Source organism: Takifugu rubripes, chromosome 9 (assembly GCF_901000725.2).
Source record: "Takifugu rubripes chromosome 9, fTakRub1.2, whole genome shotgun sequence".
Classification (NCBI taxonomy): Eukaryota; Metazoa; Chordata; class Actinopteri; order Tetraodontiformes; family Tetraodontidae; genus Takifugu; species Takifugu rubripes.
In genome coordinates, this window is record NC_042293.1 from 12,825,707 (window position 1) to 12,844,119 (window position 18,413).

The 18,413-nt window shown below is 49.5% G+C and overlaps 3 protein-coding genes across 7 annotated transcripts; 2 read left to right on the forward strand and 1 right to left on the reverse strand.

The window, feature by feature from the left end:
• Positions 1-396: 396 nt before the first annotated feature.
• On the forward strand, positions 397-6,808 carry LOC101071439 (netrin-4-like). Of its 2 annotated transcripts, XM_029841281.1 has the most exons (11): positions 397-623; positions 782-1,314; positions 2,134-2,406; positions 3,045-3,171; positions 3,360-3,548; positions 3,797-3,832; positions 3,986-4,193; positions 4,332-4,444; positions 4,580-4,648; positions 5,043-5,216; positions 5,515-6,808. In XM_029841281.1, the coding sequence occupies exons 1-11, from the start codon at positions 563-565 to the stop codon at positions 5,709-5,711; spliced, it is 1,980 nt and encodes a 659-aa protein (XP_029697141.1). In that variant the 5' UTR covers positions 397-562; the 3' UTR covers positions 5,712-6,808. The 2 variants fall into 2 exon arrangements, with proteins under 2 accessions (XP_029697141.1, XP_011605830.2); XM_011607528.2 differs by lacking the exon at positions 3,797-3,832 and having other exon boundaries at positions 399-623.
• Positions 6,809-7,022: 214 nt separating this feature from the next.
• Positions 7,023-12,782, reverse strand: LOC101071665 (methionine aminopeptidase 2-like). Of its 3 annotated transcripts, none has more exons than XM_029841286.1 (11): positions 12,320-12,782; positions 11,497-11,622; positions 11,322-11,384; positions 11,121-11,223; positions 10,676-10,837; positions 10,288-10,469; positions 10,103-10,197; positions 9,892-9,988; positions 9,709-9,812; positions 7,793-7,908; positions 7,023-7,701 (listed from the first exon to the last, which is right to left on the reverse strand). In XM_029841286.1, exons 1-11 carry the CDS (start codon positions 12,489-12,491, stop codon positions 7,449-7,451), a joined length of 1,473 nt encoding a protein of 490 aa, XP_029697146.1. In that variant the 5' UTR covers positions 12,492-12,782; the 3' UTR covers positions 7,023-7,448. The 3 variants fall into 3 exon arrangements, with proteins under 3 accessions (XP_029697146.1, XP_011605831.1, XP_003967704.2); XM_011607529.2 differs by having other exon boundaries at positions 11,497-11,604; positions 12,320-12,781; XM_003967655.3 differs by having other exon boundaries at positions 11,497-11,607; positions 12,320-12,775.
• On the forward strand, positions 12,683-17,844 carry LOC105416959 (uncharacterized protein C3orf20). Of its 2 annotated transcripts, none has more exons than XM_011607620.2 (18): positions 12,683-12,817; positions 12,908-13,160; positions 13,258-13,334; positions 13,401-13,726; positions 13,823-13,876; positions 13,963-14,053; positions 14,139-14,339; positions 14,429-14,578; positions 14,658-14,778; positions 14,953-15,078; positions 15,158-15,253; positions 15,337-15,490; positions 15,803-15,956; positions 16,314-16,656; positions 16,752-16,868; positions 17,160-17,302; positions 17,425-17,480; positions 17,614-17,844. In XM_011607620.2, the coding sequence occupies exons 2-18, from the start codon at positions 13,101-13,103 to the stop codon at positions 17,691-17,693; spliced, it is 2,349 nt and encodes a 782-aa protein (XP_011605922.2). In that variant the 5' UTR covers positions 12,683-12,817; positions 12,908-13,100; the 3' UTR covers positions 17,694-17,844. The 2 variants fall into 2 exon arrangements, with proteins under 2 accessions (XP_011605922.2, XP_029697140.1); XM_029841280.1 differs by having other exon boundaries at positions 15,355-15,490.
• The last annotated feature ends 569 nt before the right edge of the window (positions 17,845-18,413 follow it).

Consider the following 18,413-nt stretch of genomic DNA (forward strand, 5'->3'; position numbering starts at 1 on the left):
TTTTATTTTGTTCAGTTTAGGGTGGTGTCACGCTCAAAGTTTGATAAAATAAAAAAACAAGAGTGCAGCGGGAGGATTATTCTGCTCAGGGATGTTTGACCTCTGGGCTCCAGGGCTGGAGAGGCAGGTGAAGAGTGCTAAGAGGAATGTTGCGCAATGACACATGTCAGACAGCACATAAAAAAAACACAAGGATGGAGGAAAACGCATCCTGTGAGGGGAATAAAAATCCGTGAGAAATGTAAAAACGTCAAACACTTTCACGAAGCATGCATACCAGGGTGGCTCCACATTCACGCTCCTTAAGGAAGGCAGATTTGGGGAATCGCTGTGGGAGGGACAACGGGAGGGTGGCGCTAACTCCTTCATATCTCCAAATGTCAATGAAGTCTCCACAACAAACGGAGGCCTGCTGGGATATGAGAGAGATGGGAGAAGTGGAGGTTGTTCGTCGGCTAAATGTTTCCGAGAGGGACGACAAAAAATTAGAGTTCTGACTGCTGTTGAGTTTTCTCTGATAAGTTTCTTTTTCTTTGTAAATCGCGGGTCCGAGTGCTTCAGGATGATATTTTGGGCTTTCCTTGTCATTGTTCCAGCGTGCGCAGCTTCCTCCCCGTCATTCGGTGAGTTTTGAACTTGCACTCGGCGTAAACGTGTGATGTTTACGCACCATTTTGGGATATGCAGTTCTGTGCGTCATGGATGAGGAAACCCCTTTCGTATTGGTCTCCGAGTGGAAAAACTGTGGTTAAAAGTAGGAAACTATTGTCTTCCCCTGCAGGTTCCAAGTCTAGCGGTCCAGACCCGGAGAACAGTTGCTCTGGACGAGCCTGCAACCCGCGCATGGGCAACTTGGCTCTGGGCAGAGTTCTCAGCACCCACTCAGTGTGCGGCTCCAACTTCTCCGAGCCCTACTGCTTCTACAAACAAGCCGTTACCCCCCGCACGAGGGGGACCTGTTCCGCAGTAAAATGCAGCAAGTGCGACTCGGCTGTTCCCGGCCAGGCGCACCCGCCTTCAGCCATGAGCGACTCCTCTTTCCGCCACCCGAACACTTGGTGGCAGTCCGCAGAGGGGGTCAAAGAGGAGACGCTCCGGGTGGACCTGGAGACGGAGTTCCTCTTCACGCACTTGATCGTGGTGTTCCGCTCGCCCAGGCCGGCCGCCATGGTTCTGGAGCGCTCCCAGGACCGGGGGCGCACATGGGAGACCCTCAGGTATTTTGCCAGGGACTGTCAGGGGATGTTCGGCCTGGCAGAAGGGTCAGCCTGCACCTCAAAGTATTCAGGTGCTTTCCCTTGTTCCAGAGGAGAGGTGAGTTCAGCACAGGTTTGCTTTATTGTAAATTTATCTCCTTTTTCCCCACTTTTGACCCTAACTTGGCAGTTTTAATGATCTAAATCTGAGAGTGGCCACATGAAAACATGCTACCAGAATCTCCATCTGCTCCCTCCTTGTTGTCTGTTTACTGGCTGCAGGATGCTGATAGCACACGAGCCGTTGAGCAAACACTCCGGCAAGCTTTTGTAAACCATAACTCCTCTGATGGGCCCTTTCTTGTGGGGCCAGCCCTGCTCTGGCAGAATATCAGTGTTCACTTCTGATGTTGCCTCAAAGCATTTTTTAGGACAGGCTGTATCATCACAGCAGAGGTCAACAGGCTGTTCATTAATCATCACTGAGGGGACACAAAGAGGAGGCAGACTAGCCGCTGTTCATCTTCCAGAATATCTCTGATCGCATTGGGAGGTTCTGCTTAAACGTCTGAAGGAATATACGAGTGTGACTGATCTCATAATTGCAGCGTGTGGAAGCTCCTCACCCTTCATAATTAGAGTCTTTGTCGCTGAGCGTGCAAATCCTTCTAACGTTGTCTGAAAATGTAAAAGAGCTTCGACGATAAGGCCCCTGTCAACTTTCCTCCTGCACCAGTGGGCCAACGTGGACGGCGTAGAGAGGATGCAGATGTGCCTTTTCAAAAACCAAACGATGTGTTTATTGTCCATGTGTGGATCAGAGCATCCAAGCTTAATGTATCACAATAAGAACCTTTTTACACCGGAGTTACTGATATTCTCAGTCTGAGAATGGAACATCTGATTTGTGACGGAAACGTTTAACTCCAATCTCCAGGTGATCTACCGAGCTTTGCCACCCTCAAACAAGATGGATCCCTTTGGACCGGCCGCCCAGCACCAGCTGATGGTCACCAACCTGAGAGTCCGTCTCCTGCGGCGCCAGCCTTGTCCGTGTCGCACGAAGCACCCCAGCGCCGCCGCGCTCCCCACAGAGCATTACGCCATCTATGATTTTATCGTGAAAGGCAGTTGCCTGTGTAACGGACATGCTGACCAGTGTGTGCCGGCGCGGGGCTACAAGCCCGGCCCGGAGAAGGCCGACAACATGGTGAGTGGTTCCATCCCAGGTTTCGTGAACATACAAAGCTCCCAGCTGCACAGGAACTTGCACAGTCTCACTGGAGAAGTTGTGGGTGTTGTTCCCAGCGCTCCCTTTACTCAGCTGTGTGCAGGTATGGGATGCTAAAGCTAGAGGCTGCAGTAAAGACTGGATATTAGACCGCAGCTTTACCCACCATTACAGGGATTTAAGGCTGTGGAAAGCCCTCATTAAAGTCCCGGGCCTAATGCTTTAATGATCCAGTCTCTGCTGTGTTATTGTCTTCGCTGAAAATATAGAATACAAACATTTGTTTAACCCCAGCACGGTGCAAGAGGGCGTGGGCACGTTCGATGGGCAGTAATAAGCTGCCCACTGTGGCTGTGGTATGATGTAACACAACGTTATGCACGTCACGTGCAAAAGCAGCAATGCAGCCACAAGTTTATGATGAGGAATATTGTTTTAATCCTTTACAATCATCCTCCCATTAAAATGTGTTAAATAGCAGCCAGGTGGGTAATCACAGAATTAGCAGGGCTTTTTTATTAAAGTCCCTCTGGTGAAAAACACATTAAAACATGTACTTTTGTGTTAAAATCATAGCTGTTAAACTGCTAGACACGTGTTTTCTGTCTGAACGGCAGGTCCACGGCACGTGCGTGTGCAGGCACAACACCGCCGGTGACCACTGCGAGCGCTGCGCACCTCTCTACAACGACCGCCCGTGGCAGGCGGCCAACGGCATTATCGGGACGCCGCACGGGTGCCAGAGTGAGTGATGGGGTGAATGAGTCAAACGCAAAGGCGGGACACGCAGCATGACGGCGTATCTTGAAAATGGATTTAGTCCAATAAATCAGGCGTGACCTTTTACCCGCCTCGGCGTGATGAATGAAAGGGCGGCCGACGCGTCACAAGGACGCTGAAAGCTTTGTCTCTCTGTGTCCACCTCGACCTAGAGTGCAAGTGTAACGGCCTCGCCAGGAGCTGCCACTTCAGCCGCGGACTGTGGCTGGCAACGGGACGGCGGAGCGGCGGCGTGTGTGACGACTGCCGCCACAACACGGAGGGCCGCCACTGTCAGAACTGCAGGAAGGGCTTCTTCAGAGACCCCGGCCTCCCGAAAACCTCCCCTGACTCCTGCAAACGTAAGGCCCTCAAACCCGCCGGTATCGCTCCGCGTTAAGTCTGTTTGCCCGCCGAATAATTTCCGAGGACGGTTGGTAATTGGGCCCACGCATCGGATCTAAGATGGTTCCAGTCGGGGCCTCCCCAGGAACGAGGAGGCTGCTCTGTTTTGGAATGCGACTGTCCTTGCAAACAATGGTGGAATTTCCCACGGACCATGCAAACACATTTTTCCCATTCTTGCCCCCCCCTTTTTTTTCTTCTGTAGAACAAACATTTTATGGAGGAGAGGTCGTGACAGAAGGTCAGAGAGGGAAGAGCCCACAGCTGTGTTATGGACTGATGTGATGTGTGTTACAGGGAGACCTTTATCGGTCCCTCCGTTGGAAACTTTTTGATCTTTAACTCTGTTCTTGCACAAATGTTCAAATGCTCGCCGCGTCGCTCTGCTCTGCAGCTTGTTCCTGCCACCCCCTGGGCTCTGTCCTCTCAGGAGGCGGCCCTCTGTGTGACCCCAGCAGCGGGGAGTGCACTTGTAAGCCCGGTGTCGGAGGCGCCCGCTGTGACAGCTGCATGCTGGGATACTGGGGGCTTCACGAATACGGCTGCCGTCCTTGTGACTGCACGGGGGACTGTGACCCCTACACCGGTGACTGCGTTTCTGGGTGAGAGCCAAGGCTTCACGCCACGTCCGCATGTGCTCATGCTTGAGTAAAGTGAGGTGTCGTTGAGGTGGAGTGCATTCTGGGTGATTAGCGCTAAGTGCTGCTCTGCTTCTTATCGGTTTTTCCTCTGCGGCACAGCTCAGTCGCGGATGTCTCCCGCGCGGCCGCTGGCCACACGAGGCTCAGCAGCAACGGCGGCGATGTGGCGCTCTTTAGGGCAGAGGAGCTTTTCTCTGCACTGCACCACTCCGGTAAGTCACAGGTCACCTCACACTCAATATACTTCACCTCATTAACCCGCGGCTGCAGGTGTCTTCATCCGGGGATGCCGACAGCGGCATCGAGCGTTTTATGGGAACGCCATTAATCAAGTTTTATGTTCCCAGAGAGGTGCGAGTGTGCGGAAGCGACCCTCGGCAGCCCCAAACGCTTCTGTGCCGCAGAGTACGACTACGGTGAGAGCAGCTGCGTTTCCGTTTCCCTCATCAGATTTTATAGAGGTCACATTTTCAAACAAACTCAGATTGTCATATTCAAAGTGTAACTTCCGAGGAATAACGTAAAATAAAGATAATGTATATAGTGAAAGATTAGACTGAGAATATATAATCTAGCAAAACCAGAGTTTACCCTGGATTGTATAATTCCAACTCCCCCCCCCCCCCCCACCTTGAAAAGCCTTGAAGAGTTCTTGAGCCTCTCTGCCACCTAACTCACCAATTTGGATAATTAACATTGGAGTTCCCCCTTCATGTCAAAGTCTTTGGAATGCGTGATTACGTATAAAGTCACCACTGACACCGTTGTTCTTATCATTGTTTTCACTACTTCCTTCTAATTCTCCGGCAGTGCTGGTGGCAAAAGTGATGTCCGCTCATGATAAAGGCTCCCACGCGGAAGTGGAAGTCAAAGTCAAGAAAGTCTTCTACCAGAGCCCCCGGATGAAGATCAGGAGGGGCAGCATCACTCTGTACCCGGAGTCCTGGACTGACCGAGGCTGCACTTGTCCCATCCTCAACCCAGGTCAGCTGCTGCCATCTTTCCTGAGTTACATTCATGACTTACTACTGCTTTAGCTTAATTAGTCGCTGTGCCTGCTGACAATGTGCCGACTCTGTGCCAATAAAACAAGGCTTTGAGTGAGGGCCGCTCACGAGCATCGCTCATCCAGAGGGGACGTTTTTACAGCCTAAAGATTCACCTCCTGTTATGAGATCCTTTCAAACGAGCCTCAATGGCACAACCGTGCACTTGCTTTTTACACCTGGATTTCCTGTGATTTTTAAAGAATTCCCGGTTCTGTTCTGCTCTTTTTCTTCAGGATCTGAGTATGTCGTGGCGGGTCATGAGGACTGGAAAACAGGCCGGCCGGTAGTCAACACCAAGAGCCTGGTTAAACCGTGGAGGTCAAGCCTGGGACTCAAATTCCTCCACATCCTCAGAAAGGACTGCGGTCATCGGTGGGGCAAAGGAGACAAAAGTGGAGGAGCGGGTCACACAGTTGGTGGAGGGGTGTGAAAACCGAAGAGACTGACTGAGGCGGCGGAAAGAGCACGCTGCAACTTTTTCTGCTTCCGAAGAGGAATCCAGAAACCTGAGAACGATCCGCAGCGCTCCGGTGGCCGAGCTGTCCTGCTCTAATCAAAAATCCTGCTTTCCATCATGTAAATATGTCCGCATGATTCTTTAATATTGCACTAAGAGTGGAGCAGCCAAAATAAGCAGTCCCCAACAGGATGCAGGGAAATTAAATATACAGGTGGAGCGCGGAGCCGTTTGGGGTTTAAGCGGAGCTGCTGGCTGAAGGAACGCCAGTCATAACAATCTGGACAGGGAAAAAAGATGTTTCCATTCCTGTGTTATTGCACCATCTGATCAGAATTCCTTGCAGGTCATAAAGGACGAAGAGTTAAGTGTTGAAACAATGTTTTCTTTTTTAACGCGAAACCTCGCAGAGGCCGAATAATCAACATCGCTCTGCAGAGAATCAGAAGGAATTCCTGCGTGTGTCTGGGACCGAGCAGGTCACAACAAGTAAATCCTCGGCTGGGGAGGGGTTGGGGGGTGGTGGGGTTGAAGAAAACGGCGGAGGAAACGCAGGGTCTGGTGTGCACTGCGCTCCAGTCTCGGAGTCAGGTGGAGGGAATTCTGCTTCCATCAGAGGAGGATTCGCTGGAGAAGGGCTCTCTGAACCCAACCCAGCAGGACCCAGAGAGGCCGACGGGGAGGGGGAGAGCGGACTGTCATAACGTATGCTTCTGTTTTTGATCGGTGACTCCTGCTGCCCCAAAATAAATATGTATTAAAAGGCCGAGCATTCACTGACATCACATCCAGCATCCGCAGGCTGCTTTTGAAGCGAGTTAAGAATAGCCTTGTTCCGCTGCCTCCAAGGAGAAGGACAAGCTCTGCGTTGGGAAACGATGCATTCCTCAAACAAGACGTCACAGCCCACGTCCTTGTCCCAAAGACTTTTCCAAAACAAGAGAAAATCTGCTGGGTTTCCCTGTAAAGGACAGAATGGTCAGGAGTGCATTAATGTTCACACTGATGTGCTATTTGTAGTATTTTCTGTGTCCTTGCTTGTTTCCCCACATAAACTATTATAAACTGTATGACTTTGCTTTAAATCTGCACTGGGAAAATGAATTTTCAAAGCGTGAGACTAAGCCAAATGAGCCAAATTTGTCTCAGTGGAACGTTCACTATCAGAGGTGACTGAACGGTGATTAACCCGCGCTTTAATGCCGCCCTCCTTTGGCTACAACAGAGAAATACACTCCAATGTGCTTAATTTATTTACACAAACTCAGCCCAGAAGCATATCAGTGCAAGTCTTATAACAATTTATTTCTTATAAAAGTGCCTGAAATTAAAATACAGCAAACAAATGTAGAAATATAAATATTTAACAGCAGTTACTTGTCCATAAAGGTCAAGGCAACGAAGCGTAGCTTAGTCGGGAGAAAAAGGATGATTTTTGCATATATTTTTGGAATATCACCCAGAAGCATAGGAATAAAACAAACATCTAGAACTACATTGGTTTTAAAGATATGCCCTTTGTCTAGTGGTTCTACCCTTTTTGGAAACAAAAGAAAAAAACAAAACGCAGCCATTTTAATTGCTTTCGGTAGAACAATTGATTACCTATCGGTACATAAGCATTGGAAATTCGGGCCCTAATTGCATCGCCAATGGTCAGCAGAGGAAGCAGGTCCTCTGGTTCGCCTTGCGTTTTTTTTTTGCACATGCTCAATAGTCTTCTCCCCGGCTCACCACCTCCTTGTAGGTGGGCCTGAGTAGGATGGTGTGCTCGTACTGGGCGGTGTAGCTGCCCTTAATGTCGCAGAGAGGCGGGTACGGGTCGATGATGCCAAGGTCGCACAGATTCTTCAGAGCCATCAGGTACTTGCTCTCGCCCAGGCGGTCCAACCAGCGGCGGCAGAACGCCAAGGTGCCAAAGTTCTCATTGATGACGTTCAGCAGATGTTTAGCCCTGGGAAGTCTGCAGCACAGAGTCAGAGGGGGAGCGGTGGGTACGTAAGCGAACGTGCACGCAGTCGTTGGGAAGCGTGGGAGCAGAAAACGCACAATACCGTATCGGTACGTGTCCAACGTTGAAGTTCTTCATGTAATGAGAGCACTCCATGTCGTCGTGCACCGCACCTCTTCCTGTGCTGCCGAACGTTTCGATGGCGTAGACGTCGCCTTCCTGAGAAACAACACGCACACCTGACACAAAGCTGCATTTCTACACGTTTCTTTAGGGTTTGATGGGAGCCGTGCAAGACAAAAATACTCCTCTGGAGGGCCGGTTGGCTTTCTTATTAAATGATCACTTCATTTCCCTGGCCTGAAGCTGATTTATTACTGTATGTATAAAACAAACCGCACTCTGAGGCTGTTTATGCACAGCCGTGCAGTTGACAGAGCACTTTGTCGCATGGTACGTAAACACCCGAAGGTCAAACTCAGGGAAAGCGTTCAGGTATTTGTTCTCTTGTGTTACTGAATTTGATTTGGAATACAGAGTCTCTGTTTTGAGCAGAAATGTCTTTGGGGTGTAAAATATCAGCAAAACATTACGTAATATTATTAGACTTTAGTGTGAAAATGCATTGTTCATGCATGAATCCTTGAGGGCCGTAATCAGCGACATGACAGTGACCTTGACAATGAGAGAGATATTCCCTCATCTTGTGTCCTGTGAATTATATTGTGCTTAAAGCCAAAGCCTAAAATCCCATTCTTTTGTATTAAAGGACGTTTGGGTCTTTCAGTAGTTGCGCCTCGCGCGAGCCGACTGGATTCATCGGCATTTTGTGTCTCTATCAGCGAATGCCTGTTGTCAGAGTGCCGGTGGTATTAGCTGATAAGGCTGCGACACCCTCTCTGCACCGATAATCAGTCAAAGTGCTCGCAGCCCCGTGGCACGCCCAGCTGTCACGCCGGCTCACAAAGAGGGTAATAGCTCTGTTACACCAACACACATCAGCTAAAAACACAAGAAAAACTGCCCCATCAGCAGCACCGTCGCCCCCCACTCTATTGAAGAAATCAAGTGGAGAGCTTGACGCTGCAAATTGCCAATTAAAATGCATCGCTCCCTCCAACACGTGCGGCGTGCAGGTATGCGCTCGCGCGAGAAGAAAGTCGGTGCAAAGTCACGCTTTTTTTTTTGGTTCAAAGCAGTGCTGCCGTGTTAAAGGCTCAAGTGGAGGGATGGAGCATAAATGTGGGCTGTTAATCAATTTGGAGGGGAATAAAAATCCTATTACAAGACTAATTAAAATCTGTTAGAACCAAGAAGTGGAGGACTCCTCCACACCCTGCTGTAAGCTAAACCAGACACAAGGTCTTCCAATTACACCCAAGAATTAAAACTTCATAAGCAAAGCTGAGCCACTGATGGGTGCAGACACTTCGGGAAATAGAAACGCACCTACCAATACGTGCAAACGTGACATTAAATGTAACGTTTAATCTTAAAAAACCCTCCCACCCCTCTCCAGTCACGCCAAGGGTCACGTCCTTGGCAAGCGAGAGGAAACCTGAGTATGTGAAGGAAATCCCTGCCGACACGATGACAACATGTAAACGCAACAGGAAGACACCAGAGCCTGGACTCAAACCTTCCTCCTGCGACCGCTGCATCATTCTGAGGGGAACACGGTTTGAAAATACAAAAGGTCAAGAGGTCAAGCTGTTCAATGACCCAAATCAACATTCTGGCTCTGATTCTGATGCTGACATGAACTTTCTGCATTTGCAGGGGTTTTCTCACAGTCCAAACACCTGTCATTGACTCTAAATTGCTCCGCGCATGTGAGTAAATAGTGTGTGTGTGTGTGTGTGTGTGCGTGCGCGCGCACTGCAGCGAACTGGAAAACTATCCCTGGTGTATTCCTGCCTGGAGGTGCCGGGATAGACTCCAGCACCCTCCTGACCCTGATTAGGAATAAATAGCGTTTTACCAGAAGATGGATGGAGTTATATTCATTGTGGCGCTAACCTCCATCCTGGTGGCCTCGCCTCCTTTGACAATGGGGACCGTCTTCCCTGAGTGTATCCTGTACTGCCCGATGGAGTGGCCGTTCAGATTCCTGATTGGTTTCACTGGAAAGAAAACACAGCGTAAACACAAATCACCCAGGAAGCGACGCCACCGTTGAGGAACAGATGACAAATGTCTCACCTTGATACGTTTTCCCGTCTATCTCCACCTCGTAAGACTCCATGACCTCCTGAATGGTCTCGCCAACATCGCACAGGCGCACATCAATCCCGGCAAACTGTGTTTCAGAAGGGTCACGTGTGTTTTGTCACTTAATTAGCATTTTGTCGTCGTTTTTAGCAATCAGGACTCGCTCTACACAACCAGTGCTGCAGCGGAGAGGAGCTGTTACCTTAATGCCAGTGTTGGTTGCGTCTCTCACAGCTTCTAGCAGGCCGTCAAACTTTGGATTGAAAGTGACGGTGAAGGCACAGTCTATGATTCGACCTGAAATACAGGCGGGCGTCCCTCTCAATCACAGTCCTCATGCAATGGTTATTTAACGGCGTCCTTGAGGCTGTGCACCGAGGCTCTTACCGTTGATGTGAGTTCCAAAGTCAATCTTGCAGACGTCGTCGTAGCGCAGCACAGTGGGGTCTCCCGCGTTGGGGGTGTAGTGGGCAGCGCAGTGGTTGATGGAGCAGCCGGTGGGGAAGGCCAGGCCGGCCTTGAGCCCGTTCTCTTTGATGAGCCTCCGGGAGCAGTCCTCCAGCTTCTCACTGCAGAGAGCATCACAGAGAATTGGCAGGAAGAATGAGGCTCTGGTCCGGGCACCCCGGAGAGGAGTTTCCTGCAGCGTTAGCTTGCTGGCTGGCAGGCAGCGCTGTTGAAACCGTGTCAAATTTCTGCACCAAACGAGCCCTGGCAGGTCTGGGCAGGTCGGCCCTTTAAGAGAAAAGGGCCAACAGTTGCGTGCGTCTCTCACCAGATGTCAATCATGGTCATCCCTGGTTTGATCCAGCTCCTGACGTACGCGCGGACCTGCCGGTGCGCCTCGGCCGCCTGCCTGAAATCGTTCCACATTTCCTCGTTGGCCCCGTCCAGCGCCCGCTTCTCTTCGCTGGTGGTCCGCCACGCTGCGCTGCGCCTGGTTGTGGGGGGGGCACAGGCGTCCCACAGAGAAGAGGTACTCCTTATTTTAGCATGATGCAAATATTTCTAAGGCTGATGATGACGCACATCGTTGCAACGCCTCCTAACCTCAGAACTCTAACCAACAAGAGGAAAAGAGCCACTAAACAGCTTTTATTGTCAAGCGTAAAAAGGTTCAAAGCAGAGCCCTAAATGAAACCTAAACATGTTACAAAGCGGAAGATTACTGCTGCATCGGCAGGACGGTGGGGAGGTCACACACACACGCACACACACACCCGTCTTTCGATGGTGGATATTCACACTCCTCTCCTTTTGGAAAGTCTCCACTGGGATAGAGCTCACAAATAGGGATGGAGGGAGGGTCAGTTTGTCCCTTCGCTGTGGCCCAGATAGAGAGAAGCAGGGAGAAACAGTTAGTTCAAGCGATCGTGGGTGAATGTAAAATGTTCCTCTCGGGTTTCCCCGAAATGCCTTACATCCCTTCTTCTTTTTCCTTTTCTTCTTGGTCTTTACGGCCGAGTTCTCTCCCTCATCCCCATCTGTTGAAAGCGCCATTACTTTCATTAGTTGTGAGGTGAGAGATCCGGAGGCAGCTCCAAGTCTCATCGTGCTGCAGACATGACACAGGTCCTGCAGATGATGAGGGCTTACCTTCTTCCCCATCCTCCCTCTCCTTGTCCTCCAGCGTTTGCCGCTCCAACAGTTTCGCGACATCACCCTCACCTCCGGCGTCTCCGTTGCCCTCCGCCACGTTCGCCTCTGCTGCAAAGTCACACACTGTCATGCATGTGCCGGCAAACATGCATGGCACGGCACGCGTGCACATGCGGTGGCACACACGTGCGCACACAGAGAGGGGCAGGTTGTGAGCGTCTCAGAGTGTCCAGAAAGTGCCTCCTCCGGGGTTCAAGTTGGACAGGACCGTGTGTTAATCCTTTTCTATACCTCAGTCGTCAATATCCTCAAGGGCATATGTACCATGCAGCATTATGGCACCTTCAGAGGCTGAGCTCACGGGAAGGTTCAAGAAGTCAAGCTTTCGTCACATTGTTACATGAGATTCAGCTATCAGCGTCCTCTTATATAGTTTTTAAAACGCTAATTTGCAGTGGTTTGACATCTTATTGTGCCCAATTAGTGCAGACTTGTGTTACATAACTTCATAGGGGATGAATGGATGGAACATATTTCTAGATTAAAAACACATTTTATTCTCGCCACATCTGCAAATGCATGCTCTTAATCAGCTTTGATATGAAATTCCGCCTCTCGGACACTAATCCCGTATCCAGCTGAGCGCCCTCAGCTCCCAGTTGGGACATCTGGACGCCAGCATCTTCTGACAGGTTGAAAAGTGTCCCGTCCCGCATTGTTAACGCTCACATTCTGGTCCGAACGGCACCACGTCGGGGCAGTTAATCGCTATTTTCTCACCGACCCCCCCCCCATCACACCGCGATGGCACGAATCTCACCTGGCGCGGAGTTCTTATTCCTCTTCTTCTTTCTTCTTTTCTTCTTGGCTGATTCCGCCGCGTCGTCTTTTTCTTCCTTCAAGTCGTCCCCGCTGAGAAGTTGATTCTTGGGTCCGTGCTGTGGATGATGTAGCTCCGCCATGATCACCGACTTAGAGATGAAGTGACGCATAAGCTGCTGAGAGCCTCCAGTGGTCAAACCCAAAAAGAAAAAAAAAACGCGCAGGGGGACGCGGAGCCAGTCAGGAGTTATCAAACCATCTCTGTGCAACACTTTGACCGGAGGGAAGACAAACCTGCCCGTCTCTCGTAAAGAGTGGAGACTTTACTCTCCTTTCTGTGTCTTCTTTATGTGCAGGGACACAGATGTGAGTGGTGCTCGCTTGTGTCACCGTTGTGTCCCGGTACATGGCCTGGAAACACTGCGGGAATCATCACTTTCCCTTTCAGGTTCCCGGTGGGATGGAACAGATTCGAAAAATCGGGAGTAAATGAAAGGTTAAGCGGGGGGGGGGTCGGTGTGATCCATCTGATTAAAAAAGACAAACAGACCCTATCTAGATACAATTATATTGATCTTCTTTTCAGGGGCGTGCAGGGTGCCACAGGTCCCCCTGACATCGCCATGATGGGTTTATTGCAGGTGGAGCGCATCAAAGCCCCTTAATTGACCCTCCGATCCTTTGATGGTGAAACGTTATTTGACCGAGGGCAGGCGAGCACGGGCGGGAGCACATCCGCGTGCGTTTCATAGGTGCGTGAACGTCGACAAATATCCACCATGGACTCTACTGGTGCGCCGAAAAACACCCCAAGTAAGCCGGTGTATTTTTTTGACCAGGTGAGTCCAACACTGATGCATTATTACATTATATATATATATATATATATTAAAATGAATTATCAAGCTACGTCGTTTCTTTTTGCGGCCCTTTAAGCGGGATCAGACTAAAAAGACCAGGGACATTTCCTATTTCATCTTGACAAACGAGGGCTCGCAGTTAGGAGACCGCAGGTGAGTGTTGTCCTCGGGTCTTCGAGAGGTTTCACCCAGGTAAATAACGTCACCTTCCCTTTAAAGTCTGCAGACTGAAACCAGTGAGGATGTCGGCGAGGCGCTGTGCGTGCGGCGTGCGGGTGACGCGGAACCTTCGAACCTCCTCCATCGGGACGTTTTGGACGTCTACAAACGTGACGCCCCCCAGCTTTTAAACGAGCTGTCTCTCGTTCTATCAAAACTCGAGGGGCCATCTCCTCAAGGGATCGCGAATATTCTGGATTGCACCTGGGAGGATTTGACTGCAGGGGCGCTGGTGAGCAGTCGAGCTCTGACCTTAAAGTCTGCGGAGCCTGTGCGGAAAGCACCTCCGAACCCAGAAGCCCCGAAGAAACACACTCCCATCCAAGGTAATATGCAAATTTTCTTCCAAATGATACAAATATTTTAACAGGAAAGAAAACATTCCAGCCTTGCAGGTTACTGACAATATTCCCACATTCCAGAACCCCCCAAAGGTGCAACCTTCTCCTTGTTGCAGAGGAGCCATAAGCATCCAGGTCAGGCGTGGAGCTGACGCGTGGTGACGCTGATCCCGCTGCTTCCGTGTCTCTCTGCCTCAGCCTTGACGCTCCCTGTGTTTCAGGTTGGATCACCCAGCCTTCCTCTGATGAGCCTGACTGGATCCGGTCGTGTCAGAGGGCGATGGAGGTCCTGCGGATCACGCGAAATCCTATGTGGGGAGCTTTTGTGTGCATATGAACTCACCCATATATGTCCTTTTGTGTCTTAGTATCCCCAAATGATTCTGTTCTCAAATAGGAAAATTAAAATAACGATTGAGGACCTAAATGAGCACCTCGTTTGCCATTATTATGATGAAAAGGCGGAAGTGCGCAGGAGTTCTGAGAGGAGAGCGCTTCCCCCCGGCACCATGCCTGCAGCCCTGCGATCAAAGCCTGTGGACTTGCCAGGAGAGCGGAAATTCCACTACAAGTTCAGCGACGGCTCCTCGTTTATATAGTATTTGGATTTATTTTTAAATAAATAAAAGTGCCCTTTTTGCGGGTACGGTGTCACTGCAGCTGATGTCATGACCTTTAACCTTTCAGCTACCCTTCTGGCCGTATGGCGGTCTGCCACAGCTGCTCGGCTCTGCCCTGTGGAGGCTTCTACACTAACGTGTTCAGTGACGAGGGCCGTCCCGCTATTCTGGCCACCGTCACGCCGTTTGGACACGGGTCTGTCACGGATCTGTCCAGGTGGGCCCAGCAAGTCTACCTTTTACTACATGTGGATCTGTTATTATAGTATAATCAAAGCTTCTGTGTGATATTCCAGCGGCACCGTTTCAGCCATGTGGGACCAGGAAGGTGGATTTAAGAGTGACCAGCATGGAATCCTAACTAAAGAGTGGAGGTGGCTGACGGGAGTCACGCAGATGGAGAAGATTGTTCTACAAGTACGTCCACAGGCCTATTTCACTGCTCATTTACGTTCTTCCTCATGGTTGGTGCAGTTGCCTCACAGCATGAAGTCTACTGGTCCTCCATGTCCTCCCTGGCCCCTGCTGGGATCGACTGGAGCACCCAACTTCAGCCCCAGTTACCTTTATAAACACGTATATCTCCTGCAGGTGTCCGATCAGATCTCCGTGATGCTCCGCAGTGGCACTTCAGCCACACTCATGTTCAGGTGGAACAAGAGCCGGGCTGATATCCTCCTTCCTGTCGTGGCTACGCGTTACCAGCCAGAGGCCAGAGTGGGTGGGAAATCAGGAAGGAGATGCTGAGAAAATAAGCTGCCATTGTAATTTGTGGTCCTCTCCTTGTGCTGTTGAGGCTCGTTTGAAGACTGACATGAGGTTTATCTCTGCTACTGCTCGAGAACTGAGGAAGAAGCAAAGATCCAGCACTCCGGACCCCAAAAGGAAGAAGGTTCCCTTTTAAGAAACTCACAAAAGGATCAACAGTGCCTGCATCTCTTCTGACATGATGTAGTCCACCGTGGTGTTTGACAGGTGTCTGCGTCCTTCCAGGAAAACCCCCAGGAGGAGCCAGAGGGCCTCGAACAATGGAGACAAGGGGGGGTCTCTGCCAGAAAGGTGAAGAGGCTTCGGCAGCGGGTCCAAAACATTTTGGGCGACTGGTTGGATTATTATCGCAGAGCCACAGGTATCTCACACCTCTCGTTTGGTTCGTTTCATGGACCCAGACGCAATGTTTCTCAGCCCTTTAAGGCCACCGCACAATCTGAAGGTGGGCTTTCAGGTGGGGTCTGTGGGCATCGGCCAAAGTGACCACCTGTTTTTCTTGCTTTCTGCTTTTTCAACCTTGAGACGCTGTATACTTTATATGCGCCTTCACACACAGACACACACCCTTACGCACACGTACACAAACTCTAAAAGTCTCCGTGTATGCCTGATGTCATGCATGAGGATCTTGTTGTTCTTTGCATTTCTGAGTGACCTATGTCTCCTTCAGGGATCAGATGTCCCAACCTGATCAGGATGCCAGATGCCCGGCTGAGGAACCAGGTGAGGAGAGCAGTACAGGAAGCTGATCCGTCCTTTCTGAGTACACATGAGCATGCGGACATTAAACCCGCCCAACTCAGAGAGGACAAAGGGCTGTTAAGGTAAACAAAGGACCAGAGCTGTTTTAAAAATAATAAAAAGGCAGATATGATGCCGTTAATGCGTTTGCACAGTCTGAATTACATTAAACGATTGCTAGCTTCAATGTTTCTATTTACACTGCCCACTTCTGGAAAAAGCATGAATCTGCAGTACAAACCAGTGATTTATGTGTTACTATCGACTAGTGATTGATTTGAGTACCATATACCGCTATGTGTCAACGATGATGTCACTCTGAAGGGGTCCAGTATTATCCGTCGCAACTTTAGGCTGGACTATAATTCCTCTATGTTAACATGAATGAGTGAGATGTTGAAGAAATACATTATTATTATACATCATCTTCACTCCACCAGGCCAGAGATTATGTCAGTGAGTCCAGTTTTGCAGTGCTCTGCTGTTCCGCTGCTGTTCAAATCCTCCCCCTCCTGCGCGGCGTGCCCTGTTTTGCTGAGAGCTGCTTTGCGGGGTGAAGGAGGGCACCGACGATGCTGCTGTAGCGCTACAGTGATGCCCGTGGTGACAGACCTGGAGTATGATGCTCTTATCGTGGGCCAGCCTCCCCAAAGTCATCAGATCCTGGTGGTGTGTGTGACTCTGCCATGCCAGCCCGTCAGCACATGTCCGGAGTTTGACCTGGATGTGCTGGATCAGCTTTACGGGGGGATGAACTTGCACAGAACAACGCCGTGCACTCAGGTGCAAATGCTCTTTCCCCGCAGGATTTTGTTAACCCTGCATCTACGATCACTCTCCCATCTTATCGCTTTAATAATTCTGCTAATTTATATTAGTGCCATCTGGATTCATTTCGCCTGGTGAGGTATGAGATGCCAACAAGGATGTTCGGCGGGGGCTTAGAGACTTTACTGCTTCATCGGCGCCATAATGCTGCTCCTGGGATGTTCCTGGTGAGTAGAAACTGCAGGCTGCAGCCTCGGCTGGGCGCATGTTGTCGTGCGTCCACTAGGTGGCAGCAGCGCCAACAGCGAGCTAGTGCGTGAGAAAGATTGGCGGAAAACTACGAAATTAACCAAAGTATGACCAATATAGCTTAGTGCTCTTGCAATGCTTAAGACACAAACTGCAACTTCCTGTACTGTGAAATCTAAATACAGCATCATGACTGACATGCCTTAACCATTCTAAACAATACAGGTCACACATCTGCAGGTATTAACATTTTCCTTCCAATTGTGCAGATGTATATCCACGGACAGCTGCTGTTTCTTGGCTTCGTATTCAATGCCCACCACCGCACAGCGAAAGATCTTCTGAAGGAAATCTGCAGAGTCAGAGGGGACTACCGATCAGGTCTGCGTCTGCCTGCAGACTACAAGTACAGGTACCGTTTATGCAGACTGATCATTTCACTTCATGTATTCTACTGCAAATATAGACTTGATAAAATGCTTTCAATATGTTCATATTTTCTCTTCCTGTGCTCTTTTTTCCTGTCCTTTTCAGTGATCCAGTCCACACTTCAGCAGCCACAGTTGCTGACAGGCCACATACAAGAGCAGGTCTGTGTTCTTTAATGTCTTATAAACAGAGATATTTAAATGTCTGAGATATTACCACGGTGGAATTGATGACAGTTGAGAAATTGAAAACTGTGCTCGTCCACTCATTCACTCTTCCACCTCGTCTCTGCAGAATCTGCACCTGACCCTGAAATCCTTCGTGCTTCAAATCTCCTTCATCCTGTCCCCGAAGACTCACCTTCTGGCCTCTGAGACTAAAACCACTCGGGCCAGTTGTTTCCAGGTTGTTTTGGTGGGGGTTTCTAGATTTGCTGATAACTGCGCCAACGTCCACCGAAGCTACAACCAATACTGAGCTCGCTCTGGCCTCCTCCTCTGTTTAATTGAACTTTTAATTAATGAACGAGTCTGCTGTCTTTATTGAAACAGAGTATTTCCTTAAAATGTCATAAGTGAAACTATTGTCAGAATGACGAATAAGACTAGAGAGTCCTGTTTTTGCACCTATCACACATCAGTTTTTTTTTCTGAGATTAAATATAATCAGATGTAAAAGCTCAAACTGTTGTTTCCTGGTATAGAAAAATCCTAAACACGTCCACGGAGTGTCAGTGTGACAAACATGAGTAGCAGCACAATAAATGTATTCATGCAGTCTTATTTTGAAAGGGCCTATTTTTATTGCACTTTATCCCAAAAGCGTACGTGAAAAAACCTCTGTTTCCCCTCCCTTAACCGAGAGGTGAGTTAGCGATGGGGCAATTTCCCTACTGCCAAACTTCCAATGTGTCAGAAATAGCACCACTAAAGTGCTGTTTGCTAACTTTTGCTTCCTCAAACACATTTAGCTCTCTGGTATTGAGTTCATTGGCTACGTCATTAGGTCATAACTGTGGTGGTAATATTAGCAATGATGATGAGTGCAGATAATGTGCTTGTGTAAGTGGAAAATTGTTGTGCACTGAAGAGCAG